General features: G+C 43.9%; 1 protein-coding gene across 1 annotated transcript; it reads left to right on the top strand.

Moving 5' to 3' along the window:
* The first annotated feature begins 1,529 nt into the window (after positions 1–1,529).
* LOC137326588 (EEF1A lysine methyltransferase 3-like) lies at positions 1,530–27,011 on the top strand. Its single transcript, XM_067991844.1, has 4 exons — positions 1,530–1,676; positions 3,101–3,212; positions 5,237–5,629; positions 26,902–27,011. The coding sequence occupies exons 1-4, from the start codon at positions 1,530–1,532 to the stop codon at positions 27,009–27,011; spliced, it is 762 nt and encodes a 253-aa protein (XP_067847945.1).
* The last annotated feature ends 109 nt before the right edge of the window (positions 27,012–27,120 follow it).

The raw sequence follows: 27,120 nt of genomic DNA, 5'->3' as shown, positions 1-27,120 counted from the left end.
AGAAAATGTTCCTCTCTGACCTACCTGATACAAAGGAAACATAAAGTGCTCCCCCAGATTCTTTTTGAATAATAGTGTCTCCTGCTGATCACGACTGCCTAATCCAAGGCCTGCTGAATAGAAAAGAAGATTCAGGAGAGGAATTTACATCCCTGCCAATTTGGGGTTATTTAGGCTTCAAATTATAGCTGCTCTCATTTCTGGCTGAGGTCCTCTCTCAATTCTTTGTTATCTCCCTGTTTATTTTCAAACTAATTTTGCTGCAGTCCATTTGCCATCGCTTATATTGAGATGAGGTAACGGCTGTAAATGTGGCAAGGTGCCGAAAGTGAAATCCACTACCAAGTCCATATTAGTCAAAAAATAAATGTGAACATTATCTTCCGGGACCAGTGGGTGTGAGTATGCCTCTAATGGGTCCCCAAACCCATTGACAACGGAATATGGCTTCCCACTTGGAGTCTTTTCTCATCAGGAAACAGTTAACGTGATACATTGAAGGGAAGGCTCAGGGCGAATCTTACTTGAGTATTCAAGATCCCAAAGATCATAAACGCCATAATGTTTTAACATAGTCGCAGATTCCACAACAGGAGAGCAGACCCTGAATCTTGGAAGAGGGGGGTTGAAAAGACTGTTGACAGATTAGGCAGTAAAAGAAAGACTTGCATTTACATGGCGCCTTACACGACCTCAGGACGTCCCAAAGCGCTTTGTAGCCAATTAAGTACTTTTCTTTAAAAGTGCAATCACTGTTGTAATGTAGAAAACGCGGCAGCCAATTTGCACACAGCAAGGTCCCACAAACAGCAATATGATAATGACCAGATTAACTGTTTTAGGTATTGATTGAGGGGCAATTATTGGCGAGGACACCAGGTTAGAACTCCCCTGCTCTTCTTTGAAATAGTGCCATGAGATCTTTTATGTCCATCGGAAAAGACAGACGAAGCCTGGGTTTAACATTTAATCCAAAAGACGGCACCTCCGACAATGCAGCAGTTCCTCACTGCTGCACTGGAATGTCAGCCTGGATTTTATGCTCAAGGCCCATGGAGTGAGACTTGATCCAGCAACCTTCTGATTCAGAGGCGAGAGTGTTACCAACTGAGTCGGGGCTGAATGAATGGAATAATCTGCCAAGGAAGACAGTAGGGGCTGATTAGAAATTCAAGAGAACGGTGAATAAGTAGCCGGAGATATATTTGAATGAAGTGTTTTAGATCGCTAAAGGTATTATCCTTTGTACGGTCCCCGCTGTTTGTGGAGACAATTCTCCAGGTGTCCTGGTCAACATTATTTAACTGATCGCTCCACTCGTTGCTGCACGCCAAATTGGCTATTGCATATGATTGCCTAAGAACTGACTGCACTTGATTGGCTGTAAAGCGCTTTAAGGCGTCATGAGGGCGTGAAAGGCGCTATATAAGTGCAAATTCAATAATTTCTTCAAATCCGGCACTAGACGGCAATCACATTGCAAATCACTGACGGTCCAAAAGGTGGATTCTGGAGGAAGAATTGAAAGGATGTCGACCACCCAGAATCGGGAACAATCCAGTTACGACGCCAACGCTGTAATCCGCAGGAGCAACTTCGAATTTTGCGGATTTAGTTTAAAGATCGCTCGAATGATGGACTCTAAAATGGGCGTTTCCTCTTATATCTGGGACGCTGTAAGTCCGCTGCGTTAATCGGATAGAGCAAAAAAAGAAAACACAACCTGTCACATCTTATACGTTTAGCAGATAAATGTCGATTCTCGAGAATCTCTGTTCTCAGTTGCAGTTGGTTTGGAATCTTATTCTTAGAAAAAATGATCTTTGAAAATAGATCAGGGATCAGGTACAGCTTGTACATAGTTGACTATTATTGGCTATAACTTGTACTCTTCTCACATATTTGAAATAGTATACTGTATTAATGTAACAAATGTCTCGCACGTAAATATGTTTTAATAAGGATTAGAGGCTCAGTGAAGCTAATAAAATATTCCGACTTCACTCGTTTTTTTAAATTGCTACCCTCTAATTTCTCGATTACTAAAGTCCCTTACCTATGCTATTTCACAGTTTCCCTCCGGTATCCCGGCCCAAAGGACCATACTTCGTGCGTGGACCCAGACACCGAGTGTCCACAGAGGCTGAGTGTATTGTTGTTGTGTCTGACTCTCTCCCCACTCCGACTCCACAGACTTTCAGTTTACCGTAGGGGTCACTGGTCAGCATTCAGAAGCGTGGCTAACTCGGTATGGACGGGAGTGGAGGATCTTGGGACTTTCCTGGCCTTTAAGGCTCAGCACTGCAAAGAATGCTGCATTTTCCGACTGAGTCAGCGGTGCAGCTTTAACTGCGCTGAGGAAAACAATGGGCCTGGTAGGACTGCGAGTTAGTGGAGTGGGGTGGAGCGGGATGGCGCAGGATGTTGCAACAGTTTAGAACACTTTGTTCAAGTTATTTTATTTTTACTTCAGTATCAGCCTTGGTTCAGTGACAGAACTGTTGCTTCTGAGTCAGGAGGTCGTGGAATCACTCCAGAGACTTGAGCATATAATCTATGCTGACAGTCCAATGCAGTACTGTGGAATGCTGCTCTGTTAGAGGTGCTGTTTTTCGGATGAGACGTTAAATCGAGGCTCGTCCTACCGTCTGAGGTGGACGTGAAAGATCCCACGGCACTATTCGAATAAGTGCAGGAGAATTTCCCGCTGTCCTGACCAATCCTTCAACCCACATCACTAAAGTAGTTGTCTGGTCATTTATCTCAATGATGTTTGTGGGACCTCGCTGTAGGCAAATTGGTTGCCATGTTTCCCAACATTAGTACTGTGACTACACTTCAAAAGTACTGCATTGGCTGCAAGACGCTTTGGGACGTCCAGACTTCGTGAAAGATTCTACATGAATGGAAGTTCTGTCAACAGCCCCGCCCAGAGCTGATTTGAACTGGGAGGTCGGCGGTGACAACCAGGAGCCTTCCTTTATCTCTGCAGGGAGTTGTTGGAACCCACGCCGCACTCTTCTTTATAAACAGTCGTTCGGGTACAAGTGTTACTTCCTGAGTGAATTAATCCTAACGTACATGTGTTCCATCTTTTCAGGGGATTGCTCTTTGCCGGTACTTTGAGAAGGAGGACATCAGTTTTACTGGGAAAAAGGTGATTGAACTGGGATCAGGCACTGGAACTGTAGGGATTTTAGCAACCCTACTAGGTGAGTTACAGCGTGGAATTGGATCAAAAAATGTACCATTTTACTGATGAGAGGAAGCGAATGGGGCAATAACAGAAAGACCTGTCCATGGGCAATAACGGAAAGACCTGTCCATGGGGGGGGGGGGGGGGAGGAGTGATACCATGTCTGAGAGTAATGAATGGTGTGATTACAATTCCTGTGGTACACATGGTTTAGGAGGAATTCGGTCTCCCTACTGTAAACTTTTACTTCTAAAATTATAATTTCAGGGAATGTAAATGAGAGCTAAAGGGTTTAAAAGCGAAGTTCTACTTTCATGTAACTATAATGGCTCACCAGTCTTCCAGCAAATATTTAAGTTGTTCTGTAATTGCCCTGGACGCAAAGATCTGCCACTAGCTCTGTATTGGGAAAAATGTCGTTTGAAGTCTGAGTGTCCTGCCCAAAGAACCGAATTGGCAACCGATCTGGTCTTCCCGTGGACTGCGACGCCGCTTAGTTTTAGCGTTAGTATATATATTTTTTTTAATTAAACATATTTTGTCTTTAGGGCTGTGCTCCTTGGATTAGTCACTAGTTAAACCATAATGTGAATAAGCCGGGTTCCATTCAGTGTGACATTCTCTCAGTACTGCGAAAGACAATCTCTGACCAGGGATTTAAACAGCAAATAGCAGCGTTTCTTACTTCAAAGTATTCGAATGCTCGTTAAATTCAGCCAACAGCCACTTCACAAGCTAATGAGCCGCAGAACAAACGAACCAAACCCTGAGCCTGCCAACAAAAGAAGGGGAACTTTATATTGGTTCTTTGTCAACTGTTGGCATTTCGATCTTTAGTAAATACTGAACATGTAAGTGGCAACTGGTGACAGAAATCGATGCTAAATAGAAAGTATGATAACGGCATCAAGCGCCATAATGTCATCGTTTCCTCGATTCTTTGAATCCAAAGCCAAGGTTCTGATAATAGGATAACAGAATATTAATGGACTGCTGTAAGATTTCTAAAACTAATGGTGACATGAATCTTTGATCAGCTAATTCAACATTCTCAAATTCGGGCAACCTCTAGAAGCATATACATGGAATGCTACATTAAAGGTAGTTGGCGGGAATGCCTGGGTCCTGTAGGGATTAGCTTAGGAACATATTCCTTCCAAGTCCATGTTATTCTGTGTGATTGATAAGAATGTCTAGATATACACAGGCTGCATCAATCCTAGGGTCCTTGTTTTTTCGAGGTCGTGATATCTCTGCACGCTCCAATGAATATTACGGAGTAAACTGAATTGTAACAATAATTTGCTGTTTCAGCCACTTGTAGGATTCTTATGTAGAAACACATTTCTGGTGGCCTTTTGTGGCTCAGTCAATGCTCGACACATTACTTCAGCCCAACCTTGTCATATATGAACAGACCTGAATGTTTCGGCACAGTCAAATGATGGATAAATATGCCAATAGAAACGATCTTAAGAAATGTTGAGGCATTACTGGAGTGAACGAGTTGGTATGGATGCTACAACCTGGCACCTGTGTCCCTGGGTTTGAAAGTAGTGAATCTTATTCATGGTCGCCATACAGTGACCTCTGCTGATAGGGTATCGGGTGAGAACAGGATCTGGTCCAGCGGGGATTCGTGCTGCTCCTATTGAACTGTACCACTGCCAGGAGTTATGCTTCAGAAGAAGTTAAGAGTAGATAATTCTGTAAAAAAAAAACATTTTTTTAATTAACCTAATTTTCAAGATCCCTACAAAGCTTAATTTTACTCAGCCTATGTGGCGATCCCATCCACCTTATTTGCTCCCTATGCTGTGGTCAGTAACTTTTGGGGGGTGGGTGGGGGTGCTCTATGTATCAGAATCCTGTTTATCAGTGCTTCGGAGAGTCTAGGACTATCTGGGACGGTACTTGCTCACAGACCCATCCTTTTTTTTGGAGGCCGATATTTTTTTGTCTCCATCAACATAGTGTAGGATCAGACTGTTATCAAAAGCAAATAATGAATTAAACATCGATATATTTTCTTGTTGTCAGGTGGAAATGTTACCTTGACAGATCAACCGAACATCCTGAAGCAAATAGACAACAATGTATCCATCAACATCCCTTTTGCCTGCAGACACCGTTTAAAAGTCTGTGCCCTGACCTGGGGTCAAGATCAAGCTAACTTTCCTACCGACTATGACTTCATCCTGGGTTCTGATATTGTCTATAGCTCAGTTTGCTACCCCGCGCTAATAGAAACACTGCGCCATCTCGCCAACCAAAGGACTAATATTTACCTCTCTTCGGAATTCCGAACCGGGAATGGCTCCCTCCCTTTCCATGAGGTGCTTCTACCTGAATATTTTAACTGCCAGGCTGTTGACAGATTAGAGGATAAAAGTATAACTGTGTTCAAATTGACCAAAATCGATACAAATAACAGTAAGAAATAAAGGAAATTGCCACACGGATATCGTGCTCAATAACCTGTAGAAGAATCTGTAACAAACCCATCAATTTATGGTGACATTTTTTACACGATTAAGGTGCTCAAAGGTAAGTTTTTTTTTAATGCTCTTGGCGGTGATGAGTGAAATAGTATAAACCAGACATGAGCTACCTTTCGTCATTTCCTTTCATTACATAAGGATGTGGGGTGTTAAATCGTTGAAACTGCTTTATTAATCGTGATCTGTGTCTTGTTTACGTGAAATACAGATACCAAAATCTGATGAATGTATATGTACTGCTTCAAATGAAATAATCAAATTGGTGAAGATTGGTGGATTGATCCGCTGCTGTCTAAGATATTACTTAGTTTTGGCAATTTAAGTATTAAGTTGGAGTATTTTGCTTTAACACTAAACTGTGTGTAAAATGGAATCAATGCTGTGTACATTAGTGCAGCCCCATAATCACTGTACAAAAACTGTACAAGATGAAGTTATGGTCGGAGTAGAAGTAAAGTGCAATCCCACGTCAGCGGGTACAAAGTGTTACTCGGAAGTAAAAAAACAATCAACTAAACAGGGAAAGAGGACAGCAGAGAACTAATCGGCATCATATTCCAGAGGTGAATGCTCTGCACACGACGGTTTATCTGCCGCCTACTCAAACAGCTCCCATCGCTTTTTACTGATGCCATCCAAGTATTGCGTTTAATGCTACAACTACATAACCGCTATTCAAAATCCAGACTGCAAAATCTAACTCTGCCAAGCACGTACTGTTATATGAGGTTGAAACCAACTAATATTGCTCTAGTATATACTGTTGCAAAATGTGTAATGCATTAAGCTGATCCTATCTGATGCAATGTTGTAATGTTGAACTGAACTTGGGTCATGTTACATTGACCCAGTTAATACTGCGTCATTGTGATTCTGAAAACACATTTTATTGTTCTGTTTCTGACGATTCAGTTGATAAATGGATGTGCACATGTAATGAAATAAAGTAACAGCATGTAACGGAGTAAGCTGCGTCCTGTCCAGTATGTGTTTCCGTTAAGGTGAGCAAATGGATAATAACTCTTGAATAATAAATGTTATTGCAGTGCTGCGGTTTGCTCACACGGGTATCTGGGCGCTCTTGGGTTTTTTGATTTGAGTCAGTTTATTTATGACTACTCCAGGGCCAAATGGCGCATCACGAGGCACAGGAAGAGACTAACTCCAACTCCCGAACGATTTCTGCCTCAAGGCGAATATCTTCCAAATATCAACAGGAATTAACAGGGTGAAAGGATGGCTCCTGGTGGATAAGGGTTATGTTTTGCCCACTGCCCATGTCTCCGCCGAGGAGCCCTTGTTCTTAGCAGAGAATAGGAGCACATTTTAGAGCAAATTTGCAATTGAGCGGATTTTCGGGGTCAGCAGCCTGCTTCAGCTGCCTAAATTGATGGGGGTGCTTTACAAAATGCCTTCGAGCGTGTTGGGCAATGTTACAGTGCTGTACAGCCTTGAAATTGTGGTAGGCATTCCCGTTGATGAAATGCAGGGGCTAAAGTTGGACAGGCATGATGAAGATTATGAAGGTGACGAGGCAGGCAGGTGGAGATCATGGTGTGGCGCAGACAAGGCATGTTTTCCAAGCTTGGATTGGTATAACACATAAGGCATAAGGATTAGGAGCAGGGGTAGACTATACGGCCCCTCGAGCCTGCTCCGCCATTCAATAAGATCATGGCTGATCCTCGACCTCAACTCCACTTTTCCGCCTGATCCCCATATCCCTTGATTTCCTTAGTGTCCAAAAATCTATCGATCTCAATCTTGAATATACTCAACGACTGAGCATCCACAATCCTCTGGGGTAGAGAATTCCAAATATTCACGACCCTCTGAGTGAAGAAATCCCTCCTCGTCTCAGTCCTAAATGTCCGATCCCTTGACCTGAGACTATGTCTCCTGGTTCTAGACTCTCCAGCCAGGGGAAACATCCTGGTAAGTCCTGTCTTGTGTAACATAATTGTGAAACAAGGAGATATAGCAGCAACTAGTAGTGCCATCCTGTGGTCCTGTTCCACTCTGCTTCTACTTTGCATCACTGTCAAGCGTTTCTACGTATCCAACAATCCAAACTGGGTTTCACAATGTGCCTGGTCCTTTTGGAATTATAATTTTCCATGCAAGAGAACCAAATATTAATTTTCAACCCACTCAAATTCTTTCTATCAATCACAGCTACCTTTCCTGTCCATGAACAATGGAATCAGAGATCACGTGTAGAAGTACGGCTCTATTATAGTGATATCCATAAAGTGGAAGTGGCAGGTATTGAGACTGCCTAGCAGTTCTGCTGCTAAGTCTTTCTAGATTGGAATAGAGCCATAACTTTGTATGGTTGAGGTCTCGTTGTGACTTGTAGTTGTATCTGCAATGCTGGTCTCTGCACGGCTGGTCTTCACCTTGTCTGAATGCGCTGAAACTCACTTGCACAGATAACATCACAGTACAACTCACATAAGGTGAACATGGTAGGCGCTGTAAGCTGGCCTCCATTCCTCTACTGAAGGTCAAGACCCCCTGAAACACAGCGATCTCATTGAGCAAACATCATGTCCTTCCACAAGATTTCCATAAAATCATAGAACCATAGAAATTTACACCACAGAAGGAGACCATTCGGCCTATGGTGTCTGTGCTGGCCGAAAAAGAGCCATCCAGCCTAATCCCGCTTTCCAGCTCTTAGTCCATAACCTTGTAGGTCGTGGCGCTTCAAGTGCATATCCAAGTACTTCTTAAATGTGATGAGGGTTTCTGCCTCTACCACCCTTTCAGTCAGAGTGTTCCAGACCCTCACCACCCTCTGGGTGAAATAATTTCTCCCCAACTCCGCTCTAATCCTTCTACCAATTACTTTAAATCTATGATCCCTGGTTTTTGACCTCTCTGCTAAGGGAAATAGGTCCTTGCTATCCACTCTATCTAGACCCCTCATAATTATATATACCTTAATTAAATCTCACCTCAGTCTCCTCTGTTCCAAAGAAAACAACCCCAGCCTATCCAATCTTTCCTCATAGATAAAATTCTCCAGTCCTGGCGACATCCTCGTGAATCTCCTCTGTACCCTCTCTGGTGCAATTACATCTTTCCTGTAATGTAGTGACCAGAACTGTTCGCATTACTCAAGCTGTAGCCTAACTAGTGTTTTATACAGTTCCAGCATAACCTCCCTGCTCTTATATTTTATGCCTCGACTAATAAAGGAAAGTATCACGTGTACCTTCTTAACCACCTTATCTACCTGTCCTGCTACCTTCAGGGATCTGTGGACATGGAGTCCAAGGTCCCTCTGTTCCTCTACACTTCACAGTATCCTCCCATTTATTGTGTAGTCCCTTGCCTTGTTTGCCCTCCCCGAATGCATTACCTCACACTTCTCCGGATTGAATTCCATTTGCCACTTTTCTGTCCATTTTTTTGATATCTTCCTGCAGTCTGCAGCTTTCCTCCTCACTATCAACCACACGGCCAATTTCTGTATCATCTGCAAGCTTCTGAATCATGCCCCCTACATTTAAGTCTAAATCATTGATATATAGCACAAAAAGCAAGGGACCTAGTACTGAGCCCTGCGGAACCCCACTGGAAACAGCCTTCCAGTCAAAAAAACACCCGTCAACCATTACCCTTTGCTTCCTGCCACTGAGCCAATTTTGGATCCAACTTGCCACTTTCCCTTGGATCCCATGGGCTTTTATTTTTCTGACCAGTCTGCCATGTGGGACCTTGTCAAAAGCCTTGCTAAAATCCATGTACACTACATTAAATCCGTTATCCTCACCGACCCTCTTTGTTACCTCATCAAAAAATTGAATCAGGTTAGTCAGACACGACCTTCTCTTAACAAATCCGTGCTGACTGTCCTTGATTAACCCGTGCCTTTCTAAATGACGATTAATATGGTCCCTCAGAATTGATTCTAATAATTTGCCCAACACTGAGGGTAGGCTGACTGGCCTGTAATTAATAGACCTATCCCTTTCTCCTTTTTTAAACAAAACAAAACCCTGTATCTAGGCGTTTTGCATATAATTTTACCAAAGAAGTAAAAGCCAACTGTTATTGTGTCCGGAATGGTATCTATGAAGTCCGGAAAAGATCACTGTTCAGGACGCACCATTAGATGCCTGTGGCTCAGTCTGTAGCATGCTTGCCTCTTCGCCAGAATGGTAGTGTGTTCAAGATTGACTCCTGGACGTGAGCATATAATTTAGGCTCCAGTGCAGTTCTGAGGAAGTGGTGCATTGTTGTGGGTCCTGTGCTTCTGATTGGGTGCCAAACAAAGGCCCAGTTTGCCTGTTAAGGTGAATGTTAAAGGTTATGTGGCGCTGGTTGCAACCACGTTTCAGATGGGCCTTGGGTATTCTCTTGGGTGTGGCAGTGCTGGCCATTCCCTTAGGCAGCGCGAGCATCTTAACTTCAGGAGTGCGCCGATACAATTGCGGAACCTAATGGTGTAACACTTGGACTCCCTTGTGATTTGAACTGGATATCTTGTCTTTCACATATGTCTTCACGTATGCCTCTACAATCTTTCAGTGGTCGGACTGAGAAACATTTAATCGAGACGCGACATGATACAAATTGGTAAACTGCTTCATTTTACAAACGGAAAATGGACATACAGGGCAATATTTGTAATGAAGCCGTGCCTTGATCCATATTATTACCCAACCTTCTGCCAAAACAAGAACAATCATTTTTAAAATATGCCACGCAATCATTATTAGCAGCAGTGCTTAACCTTGCCTCGTCGGCCCTCTGATTCTGTCCGGCTCTGGGCTTCAGGAGGCTGAGTTTCCTCTCACTAGACCAAGCTTCCTTCCCACTAGCTGACTTATTGCCAAGTCTCTCTTAACTCATATACCCTGTCAGTATGCACAGCAATCAGAAGGGTGGGTCCTGCAACACCTAACCATTCAAGGATTCGCCAGTAGGCCTGTCAATTAAATCAACTATTCACTCTCCCAATATGTTCCCGGCAGACTTCTCATGTTGGTCTTAGATAAATAGAAACATACCCAAAATAGGTGCGAATGTTGGATGGACTATCTAAAGTAACCTACATTAGCTAAAGCACTCTAATTTGATCAATTTCAGACACTGCGTCCGAATCCTTAGTCCAAGCTTGCTGTTCTGTTAATGTTTACCCTCAAGAGTTACATTTCACTACTGAACGCACACCCAGATCCTCCGTGATTGCACAATCGGAAATCCTGAGAAGTAACTCAAGGCTAAAATAATTTATTTACAAACTGTGAAACAGCATAAAAATATAACATTTAGTCATATGGCTGTACAGCAAACTGAAGCAAACTTGCGGTAAGAGTCTGTGATTCCATTCCCATTGTAGTGCAATGTTGTGTGTCCTTCGTCATAGTGACAAAAGTGCCCTCGACCACTTTGAACCCCTCACATAATTTGTCTCACATCGTTTCTTTGCTTAAAATCCATCTAGTGTGAAAATTGATCTAAAATTAACCAAAATATATATGTACATTTTCAATTGATTCCCCTGGTGTAGGCACGGCCATAATTTATTTCCCATCCTTAATTGTTCTAAGAAGGGGGAGATATAACTGAGCGGTTTTCTAGGCTACTTCAAAGGGCAGCAAAAGGTCCACCACGGCTATATGGAACTGAAGTCACATATAGGCCCTGCCGAATAGGGACGGCAGGTTCAGTTCCCTAAAGGACATTAGTGAACCAGTTGGGTTTTAATAACAATCCGAGCTTTTTATTTCCAGATATTGTTTTAACTGAAATAAAAATCGCAAACTGCTATGGTGGTATTAGGAACTCACATTCTCCAGGTTATCAATCCTTGCCCCGGATTACTAGTCCAGTAACATAACCACTATGCTACGGTACCCGATATAACATTCAGTCCAAAATTCAAACATTTCCAGGGGAGGGGTGAGGGAATATGCTTACAGAACGCTTGGACATACATCCACTATACGGGAGGGAGGGGGTTGCAACATTTGGAAGTCGAGCATACAGTGTTGGCTTTATAGGATATAGCCCTGAAGGCGTGGACCAGGATACTCCGACTGAGGCTCCTACAAATAATGAAGTAATGCAAGAATCACAGGTTGGCGCTTCACCAAGCCCAAATGAACAACGGCACTAATAACGGGAGTAATTATTTTCCCATTTAAGAGGGCGAGTGACTTTATGGCCCCAATACAATTGCAAGAAGTTGAAAACCTCTGGCAAAGTGGGCCTGCCTTGAATCAGTTACTGATGGCACTCAAGGTGACTGCTATCTACTTAAGCCCTTGATTATCTCACTGTCAATTGCGTGAGTTGTCCAAGCCGCTGGACTTTGGCATCATTAGTTGAAAGAACTCTCTAATGAACAGTTACCTGAGCTAATGGAAGTCGGTGTGGCAACTGCTGTGGCCACATAACTCCGACAATGAAAACAGTCATAGCGGGCTTGATGCTTTCTGACCACGCTTTCTGTTATTGAGCATGGCGTGGGCAGCCAGAACCAGTACAATAGTATTTTTCAATGTCTGATTCAAGACTTCACCTCGCTTTTCAACAGATTTCCGGCAGCCATCAATAGACCTCTGTACTCTCCGAAGCTCACACTTCAGTGTCAGATTTGAGCAGTGGAAGGCGATGGCCCAGTGCTCAGCAGGTGGAATTTGTGGTCGGCCTTCAGGTCAGACACAGGCCTGAGCTCTCTCCACACCATGTCCAAATGACAGAAGAGGCCGTTAGAATGTACCAAACCCACGGTGAATACAGCCAAGTATAAGTCCAGCACTGTTGTTGGAACCCTGAAGTGTTGTTATCAATGGAGGTGTTGGGCCTGCTGTTTCTAAGAGTCCACACCAGTCCTTCACCAAATAAAGAGGCCCGTGAGCAATGGTGAGATTCATGTTTCATCAATGGCGCGGTAAATTGAGGAATAGTTAGCACATAGCCCGTGTTCACGGGTTGAGAAAATAATGTAACCAAATGTAATCTGTTATTTAGGGACATAGAGTTTTGTACTTTATTTTCTCTTTGCCGATATAAATGTAGCGTAATATAAGCTTTAATGAATAGCGTTCTGTTCCAGTATGTATGATGTTTCAATCAGACTGTATTCTATGATTTACGGTGCAACGTAATGCAGCTTTATGAAAGCAATGTTACTATCAACTGACCCATTTGTCTGTCTCCCTCCCTGCCCCTGTGCTCCCCCGTCCCCGCTACTGTCTCGGACCCTGCTGCAGTTTTCGTCCCTGCCCATGAATTTCTGTTGCTACGTCTACTTGTTGCCATCACCCAGCCCTGGGCCAGAGCTGCTGCTCATCCTCTGATCTCTGAGCAATATTATGTTGCACGCCGCCCTTCCTGTGGCATACTGAAAACTCCTCCCAAGAATGGTCCGGGCGCCTGAGCCGGCGTTTTGAAACCCACCAAAATCTGCCCCTCCAATGTTCTATTTCCATACTGTTGACTATACCTAATACGTAAAGCAGAGTTCTTCCGAGTTGTCAACAGTGGGGTTTCAAAAGGTTCGCTAGCAGCCAACCGTCCAATCCAAATGTGTCGAGAATAACTCAGGTACCCTTAGCTCTGTGGGTATATATGAATCATGCCCCCTTAACCGAAACAAGCTTTGCCTGTGCGCATCAATATACATTCAGCAAATGCAACGCTTCCCTATTAACGTATTCCATCGGTTTGATGGTGGCCGCCACTAATAGAGTAGTATATGATGTTCTGCACCTTCGGGACAGAGACTGTGCTTTCCTACATTGCCGTTGGCTTGAGTCAAGGGAAAAATTGAGGCAACTTGTCGCAATCCCGTATAGCACTTCTGTGACATCTTTTACACAGCATTATGCCGCATACTGACTGATGCAGGGGATGTCTCTTGTGTGTCATCAATGCACCAATCAATTAGGAATTAAGAGTTGTTCATAGCTTTGTTGCCATATTTATACTCATGCTAACTTATCAGGCGTGTGCACATATCTTTCTATCCAATCCTTGATCAGGCTGCCTGCCTGTTAAATCTAAGCCTCCTGTTGCATTCTTGCTCTGTCAGGTGCAGATAGTTGTCTCTCTGTTGGAACATGCGATAAAGGGGTATCTTATATATCTCGATTTCCCTCTATGCCCTTGCATATTGCAGAATACAAACATTCTGTTCTTATCTGCTCTGCTCAGGGATTTGACGTGCGGGGCTTTGTGTAAATGCAAATTGTTGTGGTTGCAGTATTTATCTTACACTCTTCAATCACTACAATTCACGTTGGGCGAAATGTTTTCTCTCATCTTTCTGACACAGAGGACACATGGAAAGACCCTCACCCACCTGCCGCCACACATACGTATCCCTTTATAAGTAACGGTGCCTCCCGCTGACTAAAGCTGCTTGATGCAGGGCTTGCTCATTTGCGTTTGTAGAATACACCATAACCCCTCTCGGTACGAACACACTGAAGGACGGGCAGGTCCAAGCCTGCTCCAAACGATCACGACACAACTAAGCACCCTGACTCCCAGTGTACTCTCCCACTTGTAGTCATGTTATCTCCTGGGAGAAGCAGGTAAAAAGATTTTTTAAAACTGTAGGACAATTCTGGGGTAACAAAATCTGGGCACATCCTCTCTGGCCGCGAAGATGATCAAAACGTGTTCGAGGAGATCACAGTGCCCATGAGGTACATATCCAACGTCTCACCTACCTTTTGTACAGTGATATTAGCCAAAACAAGGAACTCGTCCAGCTCTTTTTTGAACTTTTGCAGCGAACCTGAACTCGGTATATGAGCATGTAACGTATTGACTAACCTTTGTGTGAAGTAAAACCTCCTAACGTTCAACCTGGTCCTATGTTTACATAGCTGATCCGAATGAACCCTAGTACCTCCCTAACCTAGTTACTTCAAATAGTCTGACCATCCATAATCATTCTAGTTTCTTCATCATTTTAAACGCTTCAATTAAATCTCCCTGAAGCCTATAGTTTTCTATAATGAAATGATTGAATCCTCTAAGCCTATATTTACTAAGGGCGTTTAAACAACAATCATTCTAGTCGCCCTCCTTTGAACTTTTTCCAGCGCCTCTATATCACCCACCATGTGAGTGGACCACCCTAAACACAGTATGCTAGTTGGGGCCTATCTAGAATCTTGTAAAAGCACCGACTACTCCTACCTCGGTAAAATCTTTTGGTCACCTGTCCTAACATCTCCCTATGTGGCTCGGTGTCAAATTTTGTTTGATAATGTTCCTGTGAAGGGCCTTGGGACGTTTTACTACCCTAAAGGTTCTATATAAATGCAAATTGTCGTTGATGCTTTTATCTACTTTAAATGACATCTTCCAGATGCGAGCCCATTCCCCCATCGCATCTAGATTAGATTACAGTTTTGTTTTCTCATCTAGGAAGTTCTTCCCATGAAGACTGGTCGACAGCTCGAATGGACTCCTGGGTAGAGTAGAGGAGGCGGAAACCTTGGAGTTACTTAACAGCCAATTGGATACTGCAGAGAAGGCATTTTAGGGTTGTTCTGGATCGATGAACTAAGATGACTCGAATGGCTTCCTCATTATCTTGAGATTGCATGCTCTTGTGACAACTCGTGGAGTATACCCAACCAGAAGAAGAATATTACTGGCCCGAAACCCTGGGACTGGTTCTGTGTGATTGCTGATAGGACAGATTCAAAGGAAGACACGTGGGAAAGAATTAACTTTATTTTGCAGCTCAAATCATGAAATAACTGAAGCTGCAGTCTGCTAGTCACAGATACACTAAGCAGCACCATGTTAAGATAAGGGCAAATAGAAGAAAAGTTGTTAGGCCAAAGCAATCGTTTTCATTGATTGGCTATTGTTGGAGCTCCTGCGATTCTCCCCCACATCTCTTCATGGTTTATGCCAGGGACATGAACCCTGGGATTGTGTTTCGGACTGCCCATGACTGGTATTTCATTGACTTGTTATGTACTGCAGCTATCGTGGCTTGCAGGTTGTGGATGCCATTTGCTAATTCAAGGATTAGCTCACACGTATTTTTATAGCAATTCTTCCACCTATTGTCCCATTACCCTCCTCCAGGCATCCATCCACCCAAAGGCGTAGACACTTCATGGAACTGGCAATGTTACCCAACTACCACCTAGCAGTCGACAGTGACCAGTCACAGATAATATCTTCTAATGCCATTATGGTAGTAGGTGTTAACGTCTGACTAAACATAATAGCCAAAGGGAACTGTCTATAAAATGCCACCCAAAACCTATTGGTGGCCATAGATACCTCTGCAAGGGGAAGTTATAATGCAACACGCTGTGCGACCAGGAGGAACATTAATAATCTCAGCTTCTGGTCGCTTGCCATTTTAATTCTCCATCTCACTCCCACTCTGATCTCTCTGTCCTCGGCCTCTTACACTGTTCCAATGAAGCTCAATGCAAGTTCGAGGAACAGTACCTCATCTTTGGATTAGGTACTTTACAACCTTCTAGCCTCGAGCTCAACATCTTCAGATCATAGCCACCGCTCCCATATTCTCGGACAGCAGGTGCTAGGAATGGCTTTGCTGTTGCCATTTACACCTCCTCTGAACCCATCTTTTGTATCCTTATTGTCCCATTACCACCCTCCTCTTGCACCATCGTTTTCTCATTCAATCACTCCTGCCCTCCACCCTATCACAGACCGTGCCTTTTGTTCTTTCCAGCCCACCCTTTTTGTCTGGCTCCATACTTGCTTACAAACTATTAAATCTCTAACTTCTTCCAGTTCGGATGAAAGGTCATCAACCTGAAACGTTAACTTTGTTTCTCACTCCACATATGCTACCTAACCTGCTGGGTGTTTCCAACATTTTCTCTTTTTATTAATGAGATTATGCTGTGTTAATGAGTTGTATTTGATTGCCAGAGCACACAATTTTAAATGATCCTAAATCAGTTTGTCATTACCTAAAATCAGTTATTCGTCTTCATGAAAATAATTCCCCTGGGCTAGTGCCGAGAACGGACACGTCCAATGCTCTCCAATAAACCAATGAGGATACCTTTGAAGTCTATAACGATCATTATGCTCAGGTGGAATATGGATCCAGATATCAGAAAAACTGGTAGATTGTGCCGCAGAGATTGAAAGTCTTAATGTTCCAGTCCAATGGGAGGAGTGGACACCACGCTACATTGCATGCCTGATGATAGAGCCACAGGCATAGAGAGTATTCATGGTGAATTTCGAAAAGTTGGCCGAGAAATATTGCTGGTATCAATGGCTCTAATGGCAATAAGTGGTCGTTGGGTCATTCCGATATATATATCAGGTGCAGAAGAGACACGTGAAATAACCAGAAATGAATAGGCCAATTTGCACTCTCATTTATGTGTCAGAAAAGTTCTGAATTAATTCGGATTTGCAGGCCATATGTCGCTCAGTGGAAACCTAATTACACTGATGTGGATTAATTCGGATTCGCAGAGCATGATAACGCTCAGTGGAAGCCCATTTACATTGCTTTTACAGGTTTTCGGCCCAGTGTCTCATGTGGCCCTCATGAGAAAGCTAGAAGCTTCACGAGAGCCAATTATTGGATTTTAACTGTGATGTGTGCTCCAACTCCACAAATCGTATAAGGGTAGATTTATCCTGAACCCACCTTTCTCAAAAGATCTACTATTGTCACTCTTCTGATTTAATGTCTTAATTAGCGATGTGTTGGACTGCATCATAAGGGATGTACATGGAAATTAACTCATGTCACTGTTCGTTTCAGACTCCATTTACTTTGAATAATGGGCTCACAAATGATATAAATGGTGGTGAATGCCCTTCAGTACGATATTATTTCTTTGAACCCCGAGGACGAGACGTCAAAGGTATTGGTTGGAAAATACAGAGGGAGCATCGGTTCTGATTGCTGAATCTCCGGTATCTGAATCTCGGGGTCTTGGCAAGTGCCTGCATTCTCACTGGATGCAGTACTTAAGGGCGATGTTGAGAAGCCTTGGTCCTTCTGGTCTTTGCTCAATGACAGCAAAATCCCAATTCAGGATAAGCTTTGATAGGGTAGACATAGAGCAGATGTTTCCACTTGAGGGGGAGACCAGAACTAGTGGATATAAATATAAGATAGTCACTAATAAATCCAATAGGGAATTCAGGAGAAACTCTTTAACCAGAGAGCGGTTAGAATGTGGAACTCGCTACCACAAGGAGTACTTGAGGCGACTGGCATGAATACATTTAAGGGGAAGCTAGATAAACACATAAGGGAGAAAGGAATAGAAGGATATGCTGATAGTGTTAGATGAAGTAGGGAGGGAGGAGGCTCGTGTGGAGCATAAACACTGGCATGGACCTGTTAGGCAGAATGGCCTGTTTCGGTGCTTAACATTCTTCTCATCCTATGTCTAATTAATCTACTCTATATGTCTACATCGGTCTACTCTCAATCATCAGCAAAGTCATGGAAGGTGTCATTGACAGCGCTATCAAGCGGCACTTATTCACCAATAACCTGCTCACCGATGCTCAGTTTGGGTTCTGCCAGGACCACTCGGCTCCAAACCTCATTACAGCCTTGGTCCAAACATGGACAAAAGAGCTGAATTCCAGAGGTGAGGTGAGAGTGACTACCCTTGACATGAAGGCAGCATTTGAACGAGTGTGGCACCAAGGAGCCCTATTAAAATTTGAAGGCAATGGGAATCAGGGGGGAAACTCTCCAGTGGCTGGAGTCGAACCGAGCACGAAGGAAGATGGTAGTGGTTGTTGGAAACCAATTATCTCAGCCCCAGGACATTGCTTCAGGAGCTCCTCAGGGCAGTGTCCTGGGCCCAACCATCTTCAGCTGCTTCATCAATGACCTTCCTTCCATCATAAAGTCAGAGGTGGGGATGTTCGCTGACGATTGCACAGTGTACAGTTCCATTTGCAACCCCTCAGATAATGAAGCAGTCCGTGCCTGCATGCATCAAGACCTGGACAACATCCAGGCTTGGGCTGATAAGTGGCAAGTAACATTCGCGCCAGACAATAATCCAGAATCATGAGTTCAAATCCCGCAACGGCAGCTGGGGAATTTAAATACAATTAATTAAATAAAATCTGGAATTAAAATACTAGTATCAGTAATGGTGGCCATGAAATTACCGGATTGTCATAAAAACCCATCTGGTTCACTAATGTCCTTTAGGGGAGGAAACCTGCCGTCCTTACCCAGTCTGGCCTATATGTGACTCCAGACCTACAGCAATGTGGTTGATTCTTAATTGCCCTCTGAAATGGCCTAGCAAGCCACTCAGTTGGAAAATCTCGCTAAAAAAAGTCATAACAAGAATAAAACCGGACGGACCACCCGGCATCAGACCTATAGGCACTGGACACAACAAAGGCAAACCAAGCCCAGTCGACCCTGCAAAGTCCTTCTCACTAACATCTGGGGACTTGTGCCAAAATTGGGAGAGCTGTCCCACAGACTAGTCAAACAACAGCCTGACATAGCCATACTCACAGAATCATACCTTTCAGCCAACGTCCCAGACTCTTCCATCACCATCCCTGGGTATGTCCTGTCCCACCAACAGGACAGACCCACCAGAGGTGGTGGTACAGCGATACACAGTCAGGAGGGAGTGGCCCTGGGAGTCCTCAACATTGATTCCGGACCCCATGAAATCTCATGGCATCAGGGCAAACATGGGCAAGGAAACCTGCAGATTACCACCTACCGCCTTCCCTCAGCAGATGAATCAGTCCTCCTCCATGTTGAACACCACTTGGAGGAAGCACTGAGGGTAGTAAGGGCACAGAATGTATTCTGGGTGGGGGACTTCAATGTCCATCACCAAGAGTGGCTCGGTAGCACCACTACCGACCGAGCTGGCCGAGTCCTGAAGGAAATAACTGCCAGACTGGGCTTGCGGCAGGTGGTGAGCAAACCAACACGAGGGAAAAACTTACTTGACCTCGTCCTCACCAATCTACCTGTCGCAAATGCATCTGTCCATGAGAGTATTAGTAGGAGTGACCACCGCATAGTACTCGTGGAGACGAAGTCCCGTCTTTGCACTGAGGACACCATCCAACGTGTTGTGTGGCACCACCACCGTGCTAAATGGGATAGACTCAGAACAGATCTAGCAGCTCAAAACTGGGCATCCATGAGGCGCTATGGGCCAACAGCAGCCTCAGAATTGTATTCCAGCAGAATCTGTAACCTCATGGCCCGGCATATTCCTCACTCTGCCATTACCAACAAGCCAGGGGATCAACCCTGGTTCAATGAGGAGTGCAGAAGAGCATGCCAGGAGCAGCACCAGGCATACCTAAAAATGAGGTGCCAACCTGGTGAAGCTACAACTCAGGACTACATGCATGCTAAACAGCGGAAGCAACATGCTATCGACAGAGCTAAGCGATTCCACAACCAAAGGATCACATCAAAGCTCTGCAGTCCTGTCACATCCAGTCGTGAATGGTGGTGGACAATTAAACAACTAAGGGGAGGAGGAGGCTCTGCAAACATCCTCATCCTCAATGATGGCGGAGTCCAGCATGTGAGTGCAAAAGACAAGGCTGAAGCGTTTGCAACCATCTTCAGCCAGAAGTGCCGAGTGGATGATCCATCTCGGCCTCCTCCCGATATCCCCACTATCACGGAAGCCAGTCTTCAGCCAATTCGATTCACTCCACGTGAGATCAAGAAACGGCTGAGTGCACTGGATACAGCAAAGGCTATGGGCCCCGACAACATCCCAGCTGTAGTGCTGAAGACTTGTGCTCCAGAACTAGTTGCGCCTCTAGCCAAACTGTTCCAGTACAGCTACAACACTGGCATCTACCCGACAATGTGGAAAATTGCCCAGGTATGTCCTGTCCACAAAAAGCAGGAAAAATCCAATCCGGCCAATTACTGCCCCATCAGTCTACTCTCAATCATCAGCAAAGTGATGGAAGGTGTCGTCGACAGTGCTATCAAGCGGCACTTACTCACCAATAACCTGCTCACCGATGCTCAGTTTGGGTTCCGCCAGGACCACTCGGCTCCAGACCTCATTACAGCCCTGGTCCAAACATGGACAAAAGAGCTGAATTCCAGAGGTGAGGTGAGAGTGATTGCCCTTGACGTCAAGGCAGCATTTGACCGAGTGTGGCACCAAGGAGCCCTCGTCAAATTGAAGTCAATGGGAATCAGGGTGAAAACTCTCCAGTGGCCGGAGTCATACCTAGAACAAAGGAAGATGGTAGTGGTTGTTGGAGGCCAATCATCTCAGCCCCAGGAAATTGCTGCAGAAGTTCCTCAGGGCAGTGTCCTAGGCCCAACCATCTCCAGCTGCTTCATCAATGACGTTCCCTCCATCATAAGGTCAGAAATAGGGATGTTCGCGAATGATTGCACAGTGTTCAGTTCCATTCGGAACCACTCAAATAATGAAGCAGTCCGAGCCCGCATGGAGCAAGATCTGGACAACATCCAGGCTTGGACTCATAAGTGGCAAGTAACATTCGCGCCAGACAATTGCCAGGCAATGACCATCTCCAACAAGAGATGGTCTAGCCACCTCCCCTTCACATTCAATGACATTACCATCGCCGAATCCCCCACCATCAACATCCTGGGGGTCACCATTGACCAGAAACTTAACTGGACCAGCCATATAAATACTGTGGCTACAAGAGCAGGTCAGAGGCTGGGTATTCTGCGTGGAGTGACTCACCTCCTGACTCCCCAAAGCCTTTCCACCATCTACAAGGCACAAGTCAGGAGTGTGATGGAATACTCTTCACTTGCCTGGATGAGTGCAGCACCAACAACACTCAAGAAGCTCGACACCATCCAGGACAAAGCAGCCCGCTTGATTGGCAGCCCATCCACCACCCTAAACATTCACTCCCTTCACCACTGGCGCACTGTGGCCACAGTGTGTACCATCCACAGGATGCACTGCAGCAACTCGCCAAAGCTTCTTTGACAGCACCTCCCAAATCCGCGACCTCTACCACCTGGGAGGACAAGAGCAGCAGGTGCATGGGAACAACACCACCTGCACGTCCCCTGCAAGTCACACACCATCCCGACTTGGAACTATATCGCCGTTCCTTCATCATCGCTGGGTCAAAATCCCGGAACTCCCTTCCTAACAGCACTGTGGGAGAACCTTCACCACACGGACTGCAGCAGTTCTAGAAGGCAGCTCACCACCATCTTCTCAAGGGCAATTCGGGATGGGCAATAAATGCTGGCCTTGCTAGCGACGTCTACATCCCATGAACGAATAAAAAAAATGTAAATTCTAGTTGATGGTGCACAGCATCTAAGCATGTAGCAGGAAGGCTTCTTCTAACCCATGTTCCCCACCTAAGATCAAGCTGTAAGGTGGATTTTTGGCAAAAGGAAGAGCCAACTGCGAAGGGGAGGTCTCCAAGCTATACATACCTGTCAGTGAGTAGCCTGCAGGGGAAATCCGCTTCATTCCAGCTTTGCGGAGGTTCCTCAGCTGAGGACCTCAATTAAGCAGTTGTTGATGAATAAGCCTGGTATGCAGCATTGGGCACTGATGTAGAACAAGCTTTACCGCAAAATAAACTGAGTTGGATTGGTCATTCCACCAACCTGAAGGAGGATGTCTATCTGATGAAGAAACTAGAACGCTTTAAACGAACTGTGCTGGAAGGTGTAATTTGGAAGGGGGCGATGAGAGCACGTGCTCATATATTCAGGCAGATACTGCGATTGGTTTCCAAAAAGCAAGTAGTTCCTGTTAAAGCTTCACACATCCAACTGCATTTGCTTATAAGTACCCATGCGAAGGGCTTTCTCTTGGCATTATAATTGGAGATTGAAGCAGGCAGGAGGCACTGAAAACACAACACTGCGTGTCTGGAACCGGTTTCACTCCGCCTTCATTCTGTTCGACATTTTGCGGCGCGTGTGAATTTATAAAGGAAAATTATTTGCATTTAATTTTGTTTGCATCCGGACAGAATGCGAATCCTCATAGTTAACCATTTAGCGGAGTCGAATGAACACTGCACCAAAAAGTAGTTGGTTGGATGAATGTCATGGTGGTGAATATCCGCGGGGCTGTCCCGCTTATTCACCGTAACGTCGGACCAGCGGGAGAACCCCCGCGGCAATTTCCCCAGATATGCACAAAACCCCGAACACGAGTCCTCTCTTTGGATCAGACTCATGTGGGACCGTTTAATACCGATGACTTCATTCCTATTGTTATTGGTAGCAAAAGATAAGTTGTCATATCAGAACATTTCGAAATAAGGACAGAGGCATCACAGCCACTGTTAATGACTGAGATGTGCAGTTACAGCGAACAAAATGATCACAGGTATCTTATGCTGTGTGAGGTTGAGTTGGTAAATCCCAAGTGAACATTTCACCGACCAAGGACAAAGCTGGACACAAGCACTGTGGAACATTAGAATCTGGAACAATAAGTGCTGGAAGCACAGGACATCTACCGAAGATAACAATACTTAGTGACCTCAGTGTGCAAAATTGCCCAATGCCGCTGCGTCACTCACAATATGACGACCTTACAAACAACCAGGCGTGCTATCAATATGCGATTGATCTTTCGGTCGCTGTTCCAAATAAGTCGAGTCATTTGCTAAAGAAACTGACAACATAAAGCAGCTCAAGTAGGATTTAGGATTAGCATGACACCCGTGTGATAAAGAGGAAGTGGTGTTTCACTCTCTGGATCAGTCACCTAACTGAAGGCATTGTTCCTTGGGACTGTATTTGATGGCATCATATTTGTAACTCGGCCCCCTCCTCACAAACAAACGTACAAACAAAGCGTGTCGAAAGTGACAACTCCTGGTACATATTTGCGGCTACCATAGTGAAACGTGTCATTCCGATTGGATCAACACTCTGCTTCCAGGCGCTGTAGGGATACCCTCAAAACGATTTAAGATTCTCTTGTGCCAAATGTAGTGTGCAAACAGTAGCTGGAAGGATTAAAGGAAGAAAGTACGTGAAAAGGTTTAACCAAAAAGAAGAAACACAGATCCCCACAGAAATGGACCCTCTCCCTCCCGAAAGTAAAGTGACTGGTGGACTACTGCACACCTCCAAGCGTCCTATACTCTGAGCTCAGAGCCTCCCGTTTGTCACTCGAAATCATCTGTCCAAAAAAAATCTATTCTTCATTAAACTCAATTTCCCCACTTCAGTGGTTCCTGCAGCCATTGCCTTTTTCATTGTGCTATGAAACCGTGTAATTTTGCGGCTGATCACATCGGAAGTATGCTACATATACCAGTCCTACATCATATCTCACTTTTCGGGATTTTTAAACCAGTTTCCTGCAGAAAAGATTTTGGAGAAAGAGTTAGCTTTGGTCGTGTTTTAATGCACGGTGTATTAATTCTATTTCCAAAAAAGGCACCGTGAGTATAGGTAATTAAAATGCAAATGAGTCGTGTTTTGATGTTGTAAATAACAAGCAATTCGTTAGCCTCTTTCCAGAGAGCATAAATTCCTCACACCCATTTTGTTGGGAAGTATCTGATCATTTTTGTCTGTAAACAGGGGGAGAAAAAACAGAGACAGAGTTAATATAATATGGAATGTATAATTGTTCTACATAATATATGGTGCAAAATATGGGGATTACAGAGCGACCCCGAGAGTGCACTTCCCATTTACCCCAACTGTACTTCAATTTCAATTGTGTCTCAAATCAGCTCGGTTATACAAGGCGGCAAATCCACCCCATTAAACTGCTATCAATAGCACTTGTTCAACATGTGTATTTAAAAGAAACAAAACAAAAATATTAAAGTTATTTTCTAATTTATCTAATTAGGGGATTGGTGGCAACAGGATGTTTTAAAACATAAATATGTTCAGGATGACAAAAGTCCTGGGTGACAATTGCAATAAAATATTTTGATGTTATTGCAGGGCAGTGGGATTCGGATTTAACAGTGAGCCCCCAGTATAGCCAGGGGAAGCTTGAGGCGTTTTCTAAGATTGTGAAATAAAAGTCAGAACGCGGATTAACTCTCCTCCGGGGTTCCAGTTTATTACTGGGGAGGCCTGAACTGACTCGTCGCTCGGTCAATAATGAGGCATTAGTTCTAGGGATTTGGTTGAGGAAAATAAACACCGCCCCCAACCCGAAAACAACGCATCAAACTGCTCTATCAGCGCTTCCAGTTCACACTTTTTTTTTCATTGGCCAACAGTCGTCATCTTGCGATAAAAACCTGGCTGATTTTAACTCTGGCGAGATTTGGACAGGTTAAAACCAGAGCACAAGTTTACTGTGCGCTGTTCCAGTGCACTTCCGATTGTTGTGTGAGGCACGAGGGCTGAAGCAAAGAGTTAAAGATCACTGTGGGCACAGTGAGGCATCCTTAAGTGAGTTTTACGTCTTCCTTATTGTTTAATTTCGACTGATATTCTTTTGCTCACTTTTCCCCTGTGGTGCTTGATCTCTAAAGAGCTCAATAAGAGCCGTTTACCCAATAATTACTGTCAATGAGAGACCTAAAACTGCTGGGAGTCCACAATCTCCATGAAATAATATATAATGAAACTATTTAATTATTAACAAAATCTATTATTATTAGACAGCAGACGAGATCCTGGGTCGGGACCCTATTTCAGCCCAGAGAATTAATTCAACAACGGAAGATGTTAAGAAAAGAGCCAGGATTAATTGTCGATATTGCATTATTAGCAATATTATTACTGTTAGAATTAATAGTTTAACTGTAGAATTACTAATTTTATTATTTGTATTGTTAGGAACACCAGTAGTACCAATGAGTTTTAAAATTAGTAGTTTTATTATTAGCATTATTAGGAGTTATTAATAGCATTAGTAGTATTCGAATTATTATCAACATTAATAGTTTGATATTAAAATATATTAATTGTACTAGAATTAATATTACATTTTTTATTATTAGAATTAGTACTACTGGTATTATTGGTAGAATTATCTATGATCATCTCCTTCTTTCGGTAAACCATTTGTTATAGCTGGGGATCAACATTTTAGAATTTTTTTTAACGAAGGTGTCACCTCGTAATAAATCATCTATTAACGCTGGGGAAGGCGTAAAATATATTTGTCAAACAAGCATAGTTCGATGCCTAATTTGGTTTTTTTTAAGAATTGAAAATATCGAATTAGGATTATGGATAACGAGAGGAAAATACATAACCGGAGTTCCCCAGTGACCCTACAAAACATAAGAAACGCGTAATGTAAAATATATGAAGTGGAAAGTTGTGTATCGAACGTTTAAAACGAACAACTTTGAATTACAGTCGTAAGTGTTATCAGTCATGGCAAATTCCCAGATTCAATAGCAGGTCGACTAGAAAATCAATGGAAATCCAAACCGCTTTCTTTGTGTTTTGAGAGCGTGGCTCCCAGTCCTGATCTGCGAAAAGAGCAGCGCTTCTCAAATCCAGCTCTGGTAGACAATGAAGATTCCTGAGTGATCGAGCGACAAGGAGCACATGAAGATGACGGATGGAAGAAGCCGATTTCCCAAAGTAAAGGAGAGATAGAAAACAAAGGGGTAGGGCGGGGGGAGGGGCGAGGGGGAGCAGAATGGAAAGTAAGTGAGAGAGCGAGAGTATAATTTGCACTTCGGGAGAACTAATTGAAATATTCAAGCAGACCGCGATAGAATGAAATTCGAAAGCAGAGCTGGAGAGACAGCGTTAACTGATTAGGTATGTCCTTACCCTCTCCTCTGCACAAGTGCCTGTGCATAAACTTTTGAGACTGCGATTTGCGTTTGATAAATGCTCAAATTAAGCAATATCTCTCCTGTTGTATTGCCCTTTTTTAGCCTGGGGTGAGGCTGGGAAACATTGTGACTGCGCATGTCTGAGACACTGAGGGACAACAAAAACCGCAGAGGCGGCCAGTGAGCTCAGGGCTCACAGCTCAGAGACGTTGAAAGCTTGACGCCCTTGTTAGAGGGTAGGCCCCTGCGGGAGTTGTTCGTTTTAAATATTCGGTCCGCATCTTTTCACGCAGCCAACTTTACATCATACAGATAGTTTTCAAGTTTTTGTTCTCTTGAAGTCAATATGCCCTATAGATAAAGGTTTGTTTGAGTATATAATGGTGTCACCGATTGAAACAGCGCTGCTCCTTGTTAGGATCAAGGACCAATGCTGTGTTTATGCTGAATTTGTTAGATTGTTTTATTTGACAGTTAAAGTGAGGAGAGCTCTCCTGTGTTTTGCTCTGAGCATTCTTGTGTTATTCTGCGATTTAAATCACAATAAATCGTACGCTGCCTTTCTGCAGCAGAGTTTTCGTTAATATCTTTTTTTAATCCGAGATAAAAACTTGGAGTGGACACGTGGAGCTGAAACCGACAGAAATCGGTATCCGCGACTGGAGGGAATCTGCTTGGACATCAGAGAGGGAC

Source organism: Heptranchias perlo, chromosome 10 (assembly GCF_035084215.1).
Source record: "Heptranchias perlo isolate sHepPer1 chromosome 10, sHepPer1.hap1, whole genome shotgun sequence".
NCBI classification, from domain to species: Eukaryota; Metazoa; Chordata; class Chondrichthyes; order Hexanchiformes; family Hexanchidae; genus Heptranchias; species Heptranchias perlo.
The sequence above is the reverse complement of the archived record's forward strand: the minus strand, read 5'-3'. Positions and strand labels throughout refer to the sequence as shown.

Bases quoted from the DNA above. Each gene is read 5' to 3' on its own strand.
- LOC137326588 (XM_067991844.1), top strand. From the start codon at position 1,530: ATGTCGACCACCCAGAATCGGGAACAATCCAGTTACGACGCCAACGCT. The intron at 1,677-3,100 runs GTAAGTCCGCTG...CCATCTTTTCAG, and splicing joins CCTCTTATATCTGGGACGCT to GGGATTGCTCTTTGCCGGTA. The intron at 3,213-5,236 runs GTGAGTTACAGC...TCTTGTTGTCAG, and splicing joins GATTTTAGCAACCCTACTAG to GTGGAAATGTTACCTTGACA.